The sequence below is a fragment of the Grampus griseus genome (assembly GCF_964374135.1).
Source record: "Grampus griseus genome assembly, chromosome: 1".
Classification (NCBI taxonomy): domain Eukaryota; kingdom Metazoa; phylum Chordata; class Mammalia; order Artiodactyla; family Delphinidae; genus Grampus; species Grampus griseus.
The window spans coordinates 39112589-39129177 of NC_139017.1; the positions used below are offsets into that span (position 1 = coordinate 39112589).

The following is a 16589-nucleotide window of genomic DNA, read 5'->3' on the forward strand; positions in this document are numbered from 1 at the left end:
GGAAATGTTTTCCATAAGACCTAACATGATGCTTGGGGATCTTAAAGTTGCTGTAGACCACAGTGGTGTCTTGTTATTTGCATTCTGACACTCAGAGATCAGGATGATTCAGTGATAAGCTTGGGCAAATCCGGTCCCTGGCATTCCGATTTACTTTCCACTGGGGAAAACTTTATTATATTTTAATGCCTTCAGGGAATAAAATCACCTTACATCTTCTTCTAATCTTTAAATTGACCTCAAAATAGAATACAGTTTTCCATTACATCATTTTTGCCAACTGCCTTTCCTAGAGTTTAAATGATTTCTTATTAGCTTTAAAATAAAATTTAAAACACTAACCCTGCCCCCACCCACGGCCCCATTCTCAGAGATAAGTGTATCTCCATCCATAAAGTCTCTTTTTAAGATCATGCATCCGTCCACTTTTCATTCTCCTCACGGCCACCTCCGTAGTTCAAGTCAACATCTTCTCCCATATGGAGTAATAAAATAACCTTCTCATTCGCCTTCCTGCTTTCTGTGTTGCCCTCTGAACAGCAGCCTGAGTCACATCAGGACTCCCTTCTGCTTAAATCTTTCAGTGGCTTCTCACTGAATTGAGGATATTGTCATGACCTACCAAGTCCTACATCCGCTGGCCCCTGTTCATCTTGCTAACCTCGCTTCTTCTTTGCCATGCTGTGCCCTCTGCCTGAACTCATCTGTGCACTCTTCTTTCCCTGGCTGATTTCTTTTCATCCTTTAGCCTTCTGCTTAACTGTCACCTGCTCTGAGAGCTCTTGAATCAGTCTGCTTTAGAGCACCTGCCACTCCCTGCTCTGGCTCCACTACCTACTCTTGACCACGTACATGAACTTCTTGTAGAACATTTACTGCCATTGATAATGGTCTTGTTTTCAAGTGCACTGACTCATTGTTGGGTCTCCTCAACCCCAATGTGAGCTCCGGAGGGAGCCTGTCCACCTTGTCTTTCTAGTCTGTCTGAATTAAAGAATAAACCAACAAATAAAAATTGAGGTGGGAAAATGACTAAAATGAAGCTTCCTAATATAACACCATGTATAACATCTTGGCCATTTTTTTAAACTCCTTTTTCTTCACAGGATCAACTAGGACTGCTTATGAACTACCAGCCTGCTGCCTAGATATTCATTTCATTTCAATAGTCAACATTTAGATGCCTCTCTCTTTGTTGTATTAGTCACCAAGGCCTGTTGATTCCCGCATCTAATTATTTCAACCTTTTGTCCTAATCTCATCTTTCAACATCAACTCCAGTCCTCCCAGTCAATACTCTCACTCCCCTTCTGTGGATCACAGAAATGGTCTCCTAACTGTTCCCTCACCGTCAGTCTCCACATATCCTCTTCCTGACAGATGCATCTTCTAATGTCACTTTTAACCTGTCACTTCGCTTTCCAAAAAAATCCATGTTCTTAGTACAGCAGGTCCAAAATTCTCAAAAACCAAATTATATTCAACTGTATTCTTCCCATGTGAATCAGTCAATAATATTTCCCATTACTCCTCTAAACAATTCCTCTGGTCTACTCAAATACTTACTTTTCTATCCTTGAAATAAGTCAGGCTCATTCTCCCTTGGTGTTTTAGCTTAGCTATCTCACAGACTGGGAGGCTTTTTCCCCTCCATCAGTCTAAACCAAAACATTTTCTTCAAAGCACAGTTCAAATCCAACTTCTCTAATTAAGCTTTTCCTCCCCATTCCAGCCCACATGTTCTTTCCTTTTTCTCAATTCTTATAGCACTGAAACCATTGTTCCATGTAATATTTGATTATACAAGACCTATTTTTGTTATTATCCCATTATTTCCTAATTGTAAGTTTTATCTCCCAAATTTGATTGCAAACAAGGACTTTTTTGTGTTCTTATTTCCTTTTATTCTCCCAGCAGTGGCAAAAGTAGCATAGATCCAATAGGAGCTACTACGTTGACTTAATGATTTACATGGTTCTAAAGATGAATCCCTTCAACTACAAACAACAATTTTAGATGACCTGTAATTCCTAAACAGACCATATTCTCTCTTACCCCTAATCTTTCCCACATGAACCCCTGATGCCTGGAATGTTCCCATTCTACCTTTATTCATCTGGGAAATTCCTAATTCTTTTTCCAATCTCAAATAGGACATTTATCAAGGAAAGGGAAGTATTCCTTGCTCCTTTTTTACCCACCTACCTACCCCAGTATCTATGTACAATGTCACTCCTATACATTCCCACTGAATGCTCTTAAGCCATAGGACCTGGCATACTATATTGTAAATGACTGTCTGCCCACGGGCCTCCCTGACTGGTCTGTGTGCCACCCAGGCTCAAGTAATTTATCTTTTATCTTTATAGTAGCAGACTGATCATGTTGTATTATTTTTTGAGTAAGTAAATGAACAAACAAAAGAGTTAGTAATGAAGCCTGTTTAAAGAGCTAAGAATTTAGTGTAATGTTATCAATTTAGTGTTATGTAATTTCCAACGAGGTACACTTCATATCATTTAGAATCCCCATTTGTTTTTAATTCCAAAAATAATTATTAAGCACCCACTACGTGTCAGGCACTGGGGATACAGAAAAGACTCAAACACATAAAAATCCCAGAACTTGCATCTTATTAGGTGCGATAAGCAGTGGGGTATGGTGTTTGCTCTGAATGAGCTGGAATCCAGAGAATATTTCTGAGCAGAAGGTTTCTTTCTACATGGATGCTGGCACTGAGATGATGCTGGCTTGGACCAAAATGGTGGCAGTTTGAATGGTGAGCAGTAGTTAAATTATAGATCTACTTTAAAGGCAGAGCCAACAGGACTCACTGATGAACTGGAAGCAAGGAATAAGAAAAGAATAGTCAGGAATGGATGTTAGTCTGTGCAACTGTGAAATGGAATTTGTGAAGGGCTTGGAAGGGTGTGATTTTGAAAACAGTGTGTAGATATATGAAGAGATTCTCTAAAATTAGTTCTTAAATTTTAATATTCTACTTTGTATAACTGAACTTCTCTTGGGCATATTTCTAATGAATAATAAGGGTCACTTTGGCTTCTTAGACAAATTGTTAACACTGAGTAGAAAAATCTGGGACAGTTCAGCCAATGCAGCTCCATGAAGCACTGCCTGTATCAGGCACCCTACAAGAGCAACTGCAACTTTTTCTCCCAGACTGTCTCAAGTTCTATTTTTTAAACAACAGTGTAGCTTAGTGCTAGAGGTTACAATTTCTATGATTTCTATAAACCACTTCAAAGATCATACAATTATTATCATTAGCAATATTAATAATTACACTTTGAATTTTATTAAATAATGACTGGATATCGCTCAAATGGAGACTTATGAAAGAGGCCAAAATTTGTACCTCGCCCTAGACCATAATCTAGTCCAAGGTCCTAGGAGATGGCCTTGACCTAGAAGTAGAAGACCATGGAGTAAATGTCGGTGACCTAGAATGACTTAATCCACCGAAGACTGAGATAGAACAGTAAGAGATTTGGGCTGTCAGGCTGCTACCTAAACAACCTAAATAATCAGCTACTGTGCTTAATGGCTATAATTTGGGGGTAAGGCTGGTAATAACGGTTTATTTTTTTCATGTGTTGAAGTATATGTCTGCAAAACTTACTGAATTTGGGATTCAAAAAATGAGACTGTTTATAAACATAGGATGCAACACTAAGTCTGTATAATGACTTAAGTCTCTTGGAGAATAATTTAGTGGTGGTCATGATGAGTTATAACGTGGACATTTGAGTTTTCATTGGGCAGAAACAAACCATTCTCACTCAGTCTGTGAGCTTTTTTTTCCTTCCAGACTCTAAGAAGTTTACACAATAAACAGTTATTTCCATAGCAGCAATGGCCAAGATGTCTAAGCTCCAAAGTTAACCTGTTATTATGGTTAAATATCAAGGTTGCCATTCTTCCAGATTTTCGCAGCCACACAACTTTTGACCTAGCTGATGGAGATGTAAGAGTAAACACAGCTCTTTGACTTCTTAACAAAGGCAAAAATCAACATGCTAAGGTATTTATTTCACTGGCAAGTGTTCCAGCACAAAGAGGCATTACAGTGGATTCACATAATGACAGGACACTACAAATTCCTCTCAAAGGAAAATTCTAAGCAAGAGTTCATCCATAAATTGTCCATGTTCACTTATTTAGGACTTTGATATAAGGTACTCATTTGAAAACTGTATACACTTCATAATCTATCAATGACATCGAAGAATAAAATTAAAACTTTTAGAATCGTAATTCACACACCCAAATCAGAGGTCAAGCCCATGAGAGGAAATCTCATCCCAAGCATGTGTGGAAGGGGAGAATTCCCTTTGCACACATATTTTGTTCATAATTGTGATGAGTCAATTTCCTTCTCTTTATTGAAAATTATGCTTTAAACCCACCTCCTTCCATGAAACAAGCAGCTGTAATTCCTCCCAATCCTCACGGCATGGCAAGCATGGCTTTCACTATGGGGTCTGCATTTATATCCTCTGGATATCTCTTGGGCACTGAAGGACTAACTAACAGAAGAGAAGTCATCTACTTGTACCCATTCTGCTGCCTAGTGGGTGCTGAGTGGATGCACAGTCAATCCCAAAAAAAGAGACCGTGTTCCACTGTGACCCTTTTTAGCAGTATGACACACAACATGATTAAAAGATAAAAGGTCAAGGGCTTAAACTTTCATTTTTTTGTAATGTTAGTATTTCAGTGTTAATTTTTTATACATTTGTGTTATTAGAAAAACATAATGCATGAAAAAACATAATGCCTGAAATAATCATAATAGACAAGTATATAAAAATAGGAACAATCTGTTCAAATGCAGAGTTAAATTTTACAAGTTGAAGAACGTGATATCAAATAAGAACTTCATGAAAAGAATGTCAAAATTGTACTCAAATCGTTTCTTTCTGTACTAAAGAATCAAAGATGCAGGAAATTTTTAAACTACTTGTCCCCCCCCCAAAAATCACCATTTCAAGCTATTTCCTGATGTTCTTATCCTTTAGTCAAATGACTCAAATGAACTGCTCTCGAGTTTCATATGGATTTTAAACAACTCAGTATTCTGAAACAATAACTCATTTCCATCATTCCTTTGTTCAAACCTTTAAACTCTCTTTTCAAAATCAATTTACTGAAATCTAGTTTTCTACCTTAAGTAGACCATTTTGACCAACTGTAAAAAAAATTCAAACAAGTGAATTTTAGCTCACAAGCTGTACCAAAATTAAAAAACAAAATAAGTTGTCTCCTACCTATGGTTGTAATAACAGTGCCAGCAAAGAAGAAGGAACTTCCCAAATCCCAGTGACTGATTTGATTGGAGGTGTTTCCTAAAGGTATAATCCCTGCATTTATTGCTGCCACTATTTGCTGCAAGTTTAAAAAGAAATTTATCAGTACACATGAATCACATGGAGGCATCAAACAGTATATATTCCACCCCAGACGACCAATTAGACAAAGAGCATCAATTCTGAGGTTTGCTTTTCCATTTAAAGTATACAATAGAGGTTAAAACTTTACACTAAAGAATGCAATACATTAAATTATAAGAAAACTATATTTGGTATCGAGTGAATGAATCTGCATAAAGCTTATCATATTGTGTTATGATATGCATTCATATCATCATCCAGTACCATATTTAGCAACTTATTTGAATTAACCACTAAATATAGCAATAATTTTTAGTAAGCACCACAGAGTTAAAATATCAGATTGCAAACTACAATTTAAATACTATATAATAGCTTCATCAGAAAAACGAGTATTTCCAAAGTGCTAGTCATTTTGAATGGTAAGCATAGGTATCCAAGCCTGGGTTGTGTACAGCAGTAGAGAGTATAATATCAGTAAGGTCCAACAAAACAGGCTAAAATGACAAGGAACAGACAACAGCACTTCATCATCAAGCTTGAGTCGGTTCATTTATATCGAGATTCTTAGAATCTCTACAGAGTTTTCAAAATTCTATGACAATGAGTATCATCAATGACCTGTAGATGACAGTCAACAATATTCATATAGGAACACTAGAATCTGGATGCTGCCTTGAGTAGTACTGGGAGACAGACAGCAAGATGAGATTATAATCCCTTCTCAATCATCAGATGTTAGGGAGGGAAGAGGGAGCTCCAGAAACACAAACATAGGAGAGAATAAGTTAGGAGAAATTGTGTAGTAAAAGAGAGACATATCGATGGTGGCAAAAGACATTTCTGTTGGAAATACAGTTTTTAAATCTTTATCACTTAATTTCCAGATTTTAAAATTGGAAGGACCTTCATTTGACAGGCAAGGAAATGAAAGACCAAGAAAGGTAAAGTGACTTGTTTAAAGTTATATAGTTTATTAGCAAATGGACAAAAACTACACTGTGAAAATGAAGGCACTATCTGAAGTTAATGACATGTAAATGACATGTAAGTTAAGGACAGTAACTATCTGAAGTTACTGTCAGATGTAAAAGAACAGGTAATCCGGAGCTGAAATGCAATATAAAATCTGTTGTCTGACTCGTCTTAAACTACAAATTGCAACTTCAATAGTTAATTGAATTGTAATGTTTTTATTTACTTTAACAATGATATATATTCATTATTTTAAAAACTTAGGAAAATACAGCAAGGCACAAAGAGGATAATAAAAATTTTTCATCATTCCAGAATTCAGAGACAACCACTGTTAATGTATTAAGGTATCTACTCCTGGCATTCTGCTACACATTTTACATAACTGGATTTATGAACTATATGAAATGTATTCTCTATTTTTATTTAATCTTATTCTATATGCGGTTTTCCTTGTCATTACCATATTTACTTAATCATTGCCCAATATGTAGACATAAATGCTGTTCTAAAATTTGTCTTATTATAATAAGTGCTGCTATGAACACATTTGCATATAAATATTTTTTCATTTCTGAATATTTTTGTGGGAGAGATTGCTAGAAATAAATTTGCCACATTGAAGATTATGAATATTTTAAAGCACTTGATGTATAGTAGCAAGTAGCTATCCAAGAAGGTTGTTACAGTTTATAGTTGCCCCCAGCAATTTACAAATGCTTAGCAATACTACTACCTCTGGTATTAATGTCTTATCTTTACTGAACTGATAAGAATTGTTTACATTTACGTATCCTTTAGTGAGTGAAGTTGAACACTAATGTTTCCTTTATCATATATTAAATGCACACGAATACGCATATATACACATATATGCACAACACACAATGAAGCTGGTTTTGAGATAACTGATTATCTGACTCTCTACTGTAAATATAATATCAGATAAGGCAGGTCTCCCTGATTATCCTTCTTTGAAAAATGTTTTTTTGCAGTTACTAACCTATTATTCTTGCATAAACTTAGGAATCATGTAGTTAAATTTTATAGAAATTTTCATTTTCACAGGTTTAATATATTTCTGTTGTTTGGATATATGTGAAATCTATAAATTAATTAAGAAAAATGAGCACTATTATAATAGTGAAACTTCCCATCGAAGAACATGGTGTGAATCTCCATTTACTGAGTCTCCTTTCATATTCTGAAATAGACCATTTTTTGTTATACTCCACATAGGACTGTAAGGTTATTTTTAGATATTTTACTTTTTTTCCATTCTATATTATAACTGGTTATTGCTGTTGTATACACAAGTATATATTGCCCATTCTTTGAGCCAGCAACTTTCAAATTTTTTTTATCTCAGAACCACTTTACGGTCTCAAAAATTACTGTAGACATCAAGGAGCATTGGAATGTGAGTTATAACTATTGATATTTATATTGTTGAATTTCTAACTTTCAAAATGTTTTGATTAATTCATGTAAAAATTACAATAAGCCCATTATATGGTAAAATAAGTTAACATACTTTTATGAAAAATAATTATGTTTTCCAAGGCAAAGATTTAGTGAGAAGAGAGGCATTGTTTTAGAATTTTATAAATCTCTTAAATGCCAGGTTTAAAAGGAAACAGATTCTAATAAATGCTTCTGCAACCAATCTGGAAAACAGTATGGCGAGTCCTCAAAAAATTAAAAACAGAACTACCATACAATCCAGCAACTCCCCTTCTTGGTATTTATCCAAATAACATGAAAAACATTAATTCAAAAGATATGCACCCCTATGTTCAGTGCTACATTATTTACAATAGCCAAGACATGGAAGCAACCTAAGGATCCACCAATAGATGGATACATATATAATGGAATATTGCTCAGCCATCAAAAAGGATGAAACCTTGCCATTTGTAACATGAATGGACCTAAAGGGTATTATGTTAAGTGAAATACGTCAGACAGAAAAAGACAAAAACCATATGATTTCACTTATATATGAAGTCTAAAAAACAAAACAAACAAAGCAAAACATAAACTCATAGATACAGAGAACAAACTAGTGGTTGTCAGAGGGGAAAGGGCAGGCAGCTGGGTGAAATAAATAAAGGAGATTAAGAGTACAAACTTCCTCATCAAATAAATAAGTCACAGGAATGTGATACATGGCAAAAGGAATATAGTCAATAACACTGTAATCATTTTGTATGGTACAGAAGGTTACTAGGTTTATCATGATGATTATTCTGTCATGTATTTAAATGTTGAATCACTATATTGTATACCTGAAAATAACATAATACTGTATGTCAACTGTACTTTAATTAAAAAGTATATTTTTATAGACATTTCTTCAACACATTCATTTATTCAAAAAAATATTTATCAATTTTTTATGGTGCTAGACAATGGGAAAACAACAGAGAAGTAAAAACATGGGTGGTATAGAGGAGAAAAGATAAGGCATGTCTTTAGAGTCCACCCAATTAAGTAAAATTATTTTATTTAGTAGAAGCAAGCTAATTCCTCCAACAATTGACCTAATAGCCTCCATAGCTAGCATCATCATTTTAGCCTATCCTTGTGCTTGTCAGTGATGAGGTTCAGCATTATCCAGACATTTGGATAAGTTCCACAAATTATTTAAACCCGAAAGAAGCAAACGTAGACTTAGAGACAGTAATGTCTGGCAATGTGTGGGTTGTAAACAGTTATCACAGAGCTGTGATTATTGCAACAGAGGCTTGAGATGGAACCAGGAAAATGTCAAATCACTATGAGAATGAGTCTACCGTGAGGTCCTTTCTCTGGAAGATTCTTGTAAATTTATATTTTTAAAGAGGATTATTTATTTATCTATCTATCTATTTATTTATTTGGCTGTGTTGGGTCTTTGTTGCTGTGTGCAGGTTTTTCTCTAGTTGTGGAGAGCGGGGGCTACTCTTCATTGTCGTGCGCGGGCTTCTCATTGCGGTGGCTTCTCTTGTTGTGGAGCACGGGCTCTAGGCACACAGGCTTCAGTAGCTGAGACACGTGGGCTCAGTAGTTGTGGCTCATGGGCTCTAGAGCACAGGCTCAGTAGTTGTGGCACACGGGCTTAGTTGCTCCGCGGCATGTGGGATCTTCCCGGACCAGGGCTCGAACCTGTGTCCCATGCATTGGCAAGCGGATTCTTAACCACTGCATCACCAGGGAAGCCCTATTTTATATTTTTGTACGAGGTCCCCTGGTCAACATCCACAGGAAATTGGATGCCCTTGACAAGTGCACTGACAGATCTAAGAGTCCCTACAATTTCAACGTCAATTCAGGCCATCAGAGCACTTAAAAAATGTCTTCATGAGAACTGTTTCTGTATGTGCCATATTATGTGATTAAAGTAACAATCACTTCACCTGTAATAAAAATTCACCTTTCCACTAACGGTAACTTTTGTGGACAATCGAGTCATGTTCACAATTTATGAATAAGTTGAATTTTTTAGGTTAGGGTAAAGAGAATGTGGGATCCTAGGCATTTAATCCCGAAGTACTGATTAAGGGAGGACTTCCAAATTTAACATACAATAGAAATAGTACAAAATACCCTTGATTGGATTCACACTCAATTTTTGCTTTTCAGTTAATTGACAATCATAGAATGTGCATTAAGGAAAGGCAATTGCACACACAATTCTAGTCAAGAATAGGAGCTTAAACTTAAGAAATAGAGCTCTGAGAGGCTTATAGTCCTAGAGAGGATAAAGGATAAATTACTCATAAAAGTAATTATAAAAAATCTTGGGTTTTCATGACAATGATGCCTTTAGAATCAAAGTTCACTGAGTTCTAATGTGAAGTTGTGTATTCTTGAATTGTAAGAAGTTTCTGTCTCAATGTCTTCTGGTGTTTTGGAACTATATCGAGCTTTAACACCGAACAACAGTAAGACACACTTATCTGTAATTGTGAGAGACTAGTATACCCTTGGAACTCAAGGCAATCAATGACAATCATGAAAATGTTCCTGTGTGTCCAATGCCTAGGAACAACTTTAGCATGTGTTATAAAGTACTTGACTAGCTATTTTTTCATTGAAGGAAAAGATATTATAAAGTAAGTAACCCCGGGGTTAGGCCTGAAGAATATATTATTTTCAGTGTAGGTTATATTGTGGATCTTAAAATACAAGTTCTGATTTCATGGTTTTTTTTCCCTTTGCTCAGATGCTCAGATGTTCATGTTCACCAGAACAATACAGACTGTTCTGAATGCCTTCCATGAATTCCTCCTCGTTAACATCATAACCAAGATTTCATTAAAATATGCTATCATACCCATAATCCTAAAAGTAGGGTCACATTAATAATTTGAAAATTTTAAGTGATATAAGAATTCTAAACTGCAGGTACAAGGCACTGGCATCTAACTGGGCTACATCAAAGATGTATGTGTAACTGGTTCAATGACAACTTCTTTTAACTGGATATTTAAGACTGATCTCATTTCTTCTCCTCTGAAAAAGGACCTTATTTCAAATAACTTGATATAGTAGCTAAATCCAATTATAATTATACTGATATCTGTATAATTATACAGTTCCTCAAAGAGGAACAAGTATTCTCTTGCCAAATTTCTATAAGACACAATTTTGTATCTTTTTTGGTCACTGTTTCCTTGTGGAAGAACTAATTTCATCCTGAGTGGAGGCTAGTCTTTAGGAAAGAAGTCAAATCACACATTCACAACACTGCATCTGACCATTTCAACCATATAAACAAGACTATCTTGACTTGAAGAATGCATAATAAGGAAAGCAAAATAATGATGCTCTTATTGGCAAATGACTTTGGGGGAAGATGTTATGTAGGTATCATTGCTATTTATTGTTACACCACAAAAAATCATCATCAACCATCAATAATATGCAGCAATGTTTGAGGACCGTTGTTAAAGGCTGCAGGATCCTTACGCATCTTTGCCTTAACCTTCTGGCTATGCAGCAACATCATGATTACTTAATGCCAGATGATGTGAACTGCTCTGAAAAGCGCTGCTAATAAAACCAGAGAGTATTTCAAGATGGCCCTTACTCTTACAGGCTCAGAATTCAAATACAGCACTGGGAGATCCTAGGCAACCTCGATCGGCATATTTGAATCAATGAGTCGTCACATTTGTTTATCCATTTCCTAGGTGCTTTTCAGAAAATCTTTATTAGCCAAACATATTTGTCTTAAATGTTATTTATAGACACCTTTTGCATAAGAAGCTTCTCTTCTAATGTCAGTGGCATATTGTAGTCCTAATCACTGGGGCTGCTTCTCGGGCCATTATACATATTAAATTAAGTTCAGCCAAGAAGTAGCATTACAGGGCCTCATTGCAAACTTACATACAAAGGCAGCCCATAGCATCCTTTGTACCACTGAGAAAAAGTCCCCAGAAACCAAAACCATCTTCTTCACATTTGTGTCCTTTCTTGGTATTCTGGAGACTAAAGCAGTGCCACAGGCTTCCTTGCATGAGATAATATTTCTGTCAAATATTTCCATCAGAGCATCAACTGGGCCTGTTGACAATCTAACGAGGAAGCAAACAACTTCCTAAACACATACCACCCCACAAAAATATTCCAGTAGCAGCTCTCAGCTAATGATAATACTGGTTGAACCATGTAAAACAGCCAATATCCCAGCACTTTTTGGCCTATAAAATAGCAATTCCATAGTAGCATACAAGAGAATGGTATTCATGTTTTCATTAACACTGTAAAAACATGCTAACTTTCACTGAGTGTAACACTTATTACTGCAGAATTAAAGTTAATACGAGGAGGACCTTCAAGATGGCGGAGGAGTAAGACGTGGAGATCAATTTCCTCCGAACAAATACATCAAAAATACATCTGCAAGGGGAACAACTCCTACAGAACACCTACTGAACGCTGGCAGAAGACCTCAGACCTCCCAAAAGGCAAGAAACTCCCCACGTACCTTGGTAGGGCAAAAGAAAAAAGAAAAAACAGGGAAAAAAGAATAGGGATGGGGGCTTCCCTGGTGGCGCAGTGGTTGAGAGTCCGCCTGCCAATGCAGGGGACACGAGTTCGTGCCCCGGTCCGGGAGGATCCCACATGCCATGGAGCGGCTAGGCCCGTGAGCCATGGCTGCTGAGACTGCACGTCCGGAGCCTGTGCTCCGCAACGGGAGAGGCCACAACAGTGAGAGGCCCGCGTACCGCAAAACAAAACAAATAAAAATAATAATAGGGATGGGACCTGCACCTCTGGGACGGAGCTGTGAAGGAGGAAAAGTTTCCACACGCTAGGAAGCCCCTTCACTGGCGGAGACGGGCGGTGGCGGGGGGAAACTTCAGAGCCACGGAGGAGAGCGCAACAACAGGGGTGCAGAGGGCAAAGCAGAGAGATTCCCGCAGAGAGGATCGGTGCCAACCAGCATTCACCAGCCTGAGAGGCCTGTCTGCTCACCAGCTGGGGGCTGGGAGGTGAGGCTCAGGCTTTGGAGATCAGAGCCCAGGGAGAGGACTGGGGTTGGCTGGGTGAACACAGCCTGAAGGGGGCTAGTGTGCCACAGCTAGCCAGGAGGGAGTCCAGGAAAAAGTCTGGACATGCCTAAGAGGCAAGAGACCATTGTTTTGGGGTGCGTGAAGAGTGGGGATTCAGAGCACCGCCTAAATGAGCTCCAGAGACAGGCGTGAGCCGCAGCTATCAGCGCAGACACCAGAGACGGGCATGAGATGCTAAGGCTGCTGCTGCAGCCACCAAGAAGCCTGTGTGCGAGCACAGGTCACTATCCACACCTCCCCTCCCGGGAGCCTGTGCAGCCCACCCCTGCCAGGGTCCCGTGATCCAGGGACAACTTCCCCGGGAAAACACATGGCAGACCTCAGGTTGTTGCAACGTCACGCTGGCCTCTGTGGCTGCAGGCTCACCCTGCATTCCGTACCCCTCCCTTCCCCCAACCTGAGTGAGCCAGAGTCCCCTAATAAGCTGCGCCTTAAACCCCCTCCTTTCTGGGCGAAGAACAGATGCCAGAAGGCGATCTACATGCAGAGGCAGGGCCAAATCCAAAGCTGAGCCCCAGGAGATGTACAAACAAAGAAGACAAAGGGAAATCTCTCCCAGCAGCCTCAGGAGCAGTGGATTAAATCTCCACAATCAACTTGATGTTCCCTGCACCTGTGGAATACCTGCAGAGACAACGAATCATGCCAAAATTGCTGCGGTGGACTTTGGGAACAACTGTAGACTTGGGATTTGCTGTATGTGACTGACTACTTTCGATTTTTATATTAATCTTAGTATAGTTTCTTTTGTTTTGTTTCGTTTTTGTTTGTTTGTTTTTGTGGTATGCGGGCCTCTCACTGTTGTGGCCTCTCCCGTCGCGGAGCACAGGACCAGCGGCCATGGCTCACGGGCCCAGACGCTCCGTGGCATGTGGGATCCTCCCAGACCAGGGCACCAACCCATGTCCCCAGCATTGGCAGGCAGACTCTCAACCACTGTGCCACCAGGCTTTTAGCGCTTCTTATCATTGCTGTATTTGCTTATTGGTTTAGTTCTCTCTTCTGTTTTTTTAAATTACTTTTACATTTTTTTATTTAAATGATTTTTTAATATTTAAATAACTTTATTTACCTAATTTTATTTTATATATTTATTTTTCTTTCTTTCTTTTTCTCCATTTTCTCCTGAGCTGTGTAGCCACACATTCTTTTCAAGTGCACATGGAACATTCCACAGGAGGGTTCACACACTAGGCCACAAAACAAGCCTCGGTATATTTAAGAAAACTGAAATTATACCAAGTATCTTTTCTGACTACAATGCTGTGAGACGAGATATCAATTACAGGAAAAAAAACTGTAAAAAATACAAACACATGGAGGCTAAACAATACACTACTAAATAACCAAGAGATCACTGAAGAAATCAAAGAGGAAATCAAAAAATACCTAGAAACAAATGACAGTGAAAACACGATGACCCAAAACCTATGGGATGCAGGAAAAGCAGTTCTAAGAGGGAAGTTTATAGCAATACAATCATACCTCAAGAAACAAGAAACATTGCAAATAAACAACCGAAATTTACATCTCAAGCAATTAGACACAGAAGAACAAAAAAACCCCAAAGTTAGCAGAAGAAATCATAAAGATAAGATCAGAAATAAATGAAAAAGAAAGGAAGGAAATGATAGCAAAGATCAATAATGCTAAAAGCTGGTTCTATGAGAAGAAAAACAAAATTGATAGACCATTAGCCAGACTCACCAAGAAAAAAAAGAAGACTCAAATCAACAGAATGAGAAATGAAAAAGGAGAAGTAACAACTGACACTGCAGAAATACAAACGCTCATGAGAGATTACTACAAGCAACTATATGCCAATAAAATGGACAACCTGGAAGAAATGGACAAATTCTTAGAAAAGCACAACCTTCTGAGACTGAGCCAGGAAGAAATAGAAAATATAAACAGATCAATCACAAGCACTGAAATTGAGACTGTGATCAAAAATCTTCCAACAAACAAAAGCCCAGGACGAGATGGTTTCACAGGTGAATTCTATCGAACATTTAGAGAAGAGCTAACACCTATCCTTCTCAAACTCTTTCAAAATATAGCAGAGAGAGGAACACTCCCAAACTCATTCTACAAGGCCACCATCACCCTAATACCAAAACCAGAGAAAGATGTCACAAGGAAAGAAAACTTCAGGCCAATATCACTGATGAACATAGATGCAAAAAATCCTCAACAAAATACTAGCAAACAGAATCCAAAAGCATATTAAAAGGATCATACACCATGATCAAGTGGGGTTTATCCCAGGAATGCAAGGATTCTTCAATATATGCAAATCAATCAATGTGATACACCATATTAACAAATTGAAGGATAAACATCATATGATCATCTTAATAGATGCAGAAAAAGCTTTTGACAAAATTCAACACCCATGTATGATAAAAACCCTCCAGAAAGCAGGCATAGAGGAAACTTACCTCAACATAATAAAGGCCATATATGACAAACCCACAGCCAACATTGTTCTCAATGGTGAAAAACTGAAACCATTTCCACTAAGATCAGGAACAAGACAAGACTGTCCACTCTCATCGCTATTATTCAACATAGTTTTGGAAGTGTTAGGCACAGCAATCAGAGAAGAAAAAGAAATAAAAGGAACACAAATTGGAAAAGAAGAAGTAAAGCTGTCACTGTTTGCAGATGACATGATACTGTACAAGGAGAATCCTAAAGATGCTACCAGAAAACTATTTGAGCTAATCAATGAAGTTGGTAAAGTAGCAGGGAACAAAATTAATGCACAGAAATCTCCTGCATTCCTATACACTAATGATGAAAAATCTGAAAGAGAAATTAAGGAAACACTCCCATTTACCATTGCAACAAAAAAGAGTAAAATACCTAGACTTAAACCTACATAAGGAGACAAAAGACTTGTATGCAGAAAACTATAAGACACTGATGAAAGAAATTAAAGATGATACAAACAGATGGAGAGATATACCATGTTCTTGGATTGGAAGAATCAACATTGTGAAAATGACTATACTACCCAAAGCAATCTACAGATTCAGTGCAATCCCTATCAAACTACCAACAGCATTTTTCACAAAACTAGAACAAAAATTTTCACAACTTCTATGCAAACACAAAAGACCCCGAATACCAAAGCAATCTTGAGAAAGAAAAATGGAGCTGGAGGAATTAGACTTCCTATTCCTCCAGCTCCCTGACTTCAGACTACACTACAAAGCTACAGAAATCAAAACAGTATGGTACTGGCACAAAAACAGAAATATAGACCAATGGATAGAAAGCCCAGAGATAAAGCCACACACGTATGGTCACCTCATCTTTGATAAAGGAGGCAAGAATATACAATGGAGAAAAGGCAGCCTCTTCAATAAGTGGTGCTGGGAAAACTGGACAGCTTCATGTAAAAGAATGAAATTAGAACACTCCCTAACACCATACACAAAAATAAACTCAAAATGGATTAAAGACCTAAATGTAAGGCCAGGCACTATAAAACTCTTAGAGGAAAACATAGGCAGAGCACTCTATGACATAAATCACAGCAAGGGGCTTCCCTGGTGGCACAGTGGTTGAGAGTCCATGTGCCGATGCAGGGGACATGGGTTCGTGCCCCCGTCCTGGAGGATTCCACGTG

General features: G+C 37.8%; 1 protein-coding gene across 3 annotated transcripts in view; it reads right to left on the bottom strand.

Annotated features, from left to right (window-relative positions):
* The window catches only part of KCNK2 (potassium two pore domain channel subfamily K member 2), a gene marked incomplete at both ends in the record, with an annotated part of 226035 nt that overhangs the window by 104781 nt on the left and 104665 nt on the right, over window positions 1-16589 (bottom strand). For all 3 annotated transcript variants that reach the window (XM_082649731.1, XM_082649733.1, XM_082649732.1), the window contains one exon: window positions 5289-5406. In XM_082649731.1, coding sequence (XP_082505857.1) covers window positions 5289-5406 — 118 coding nt within the window. The remainder of the gene's footprint in view (window positions 1-5288; window positions 5407-16589) is intronic.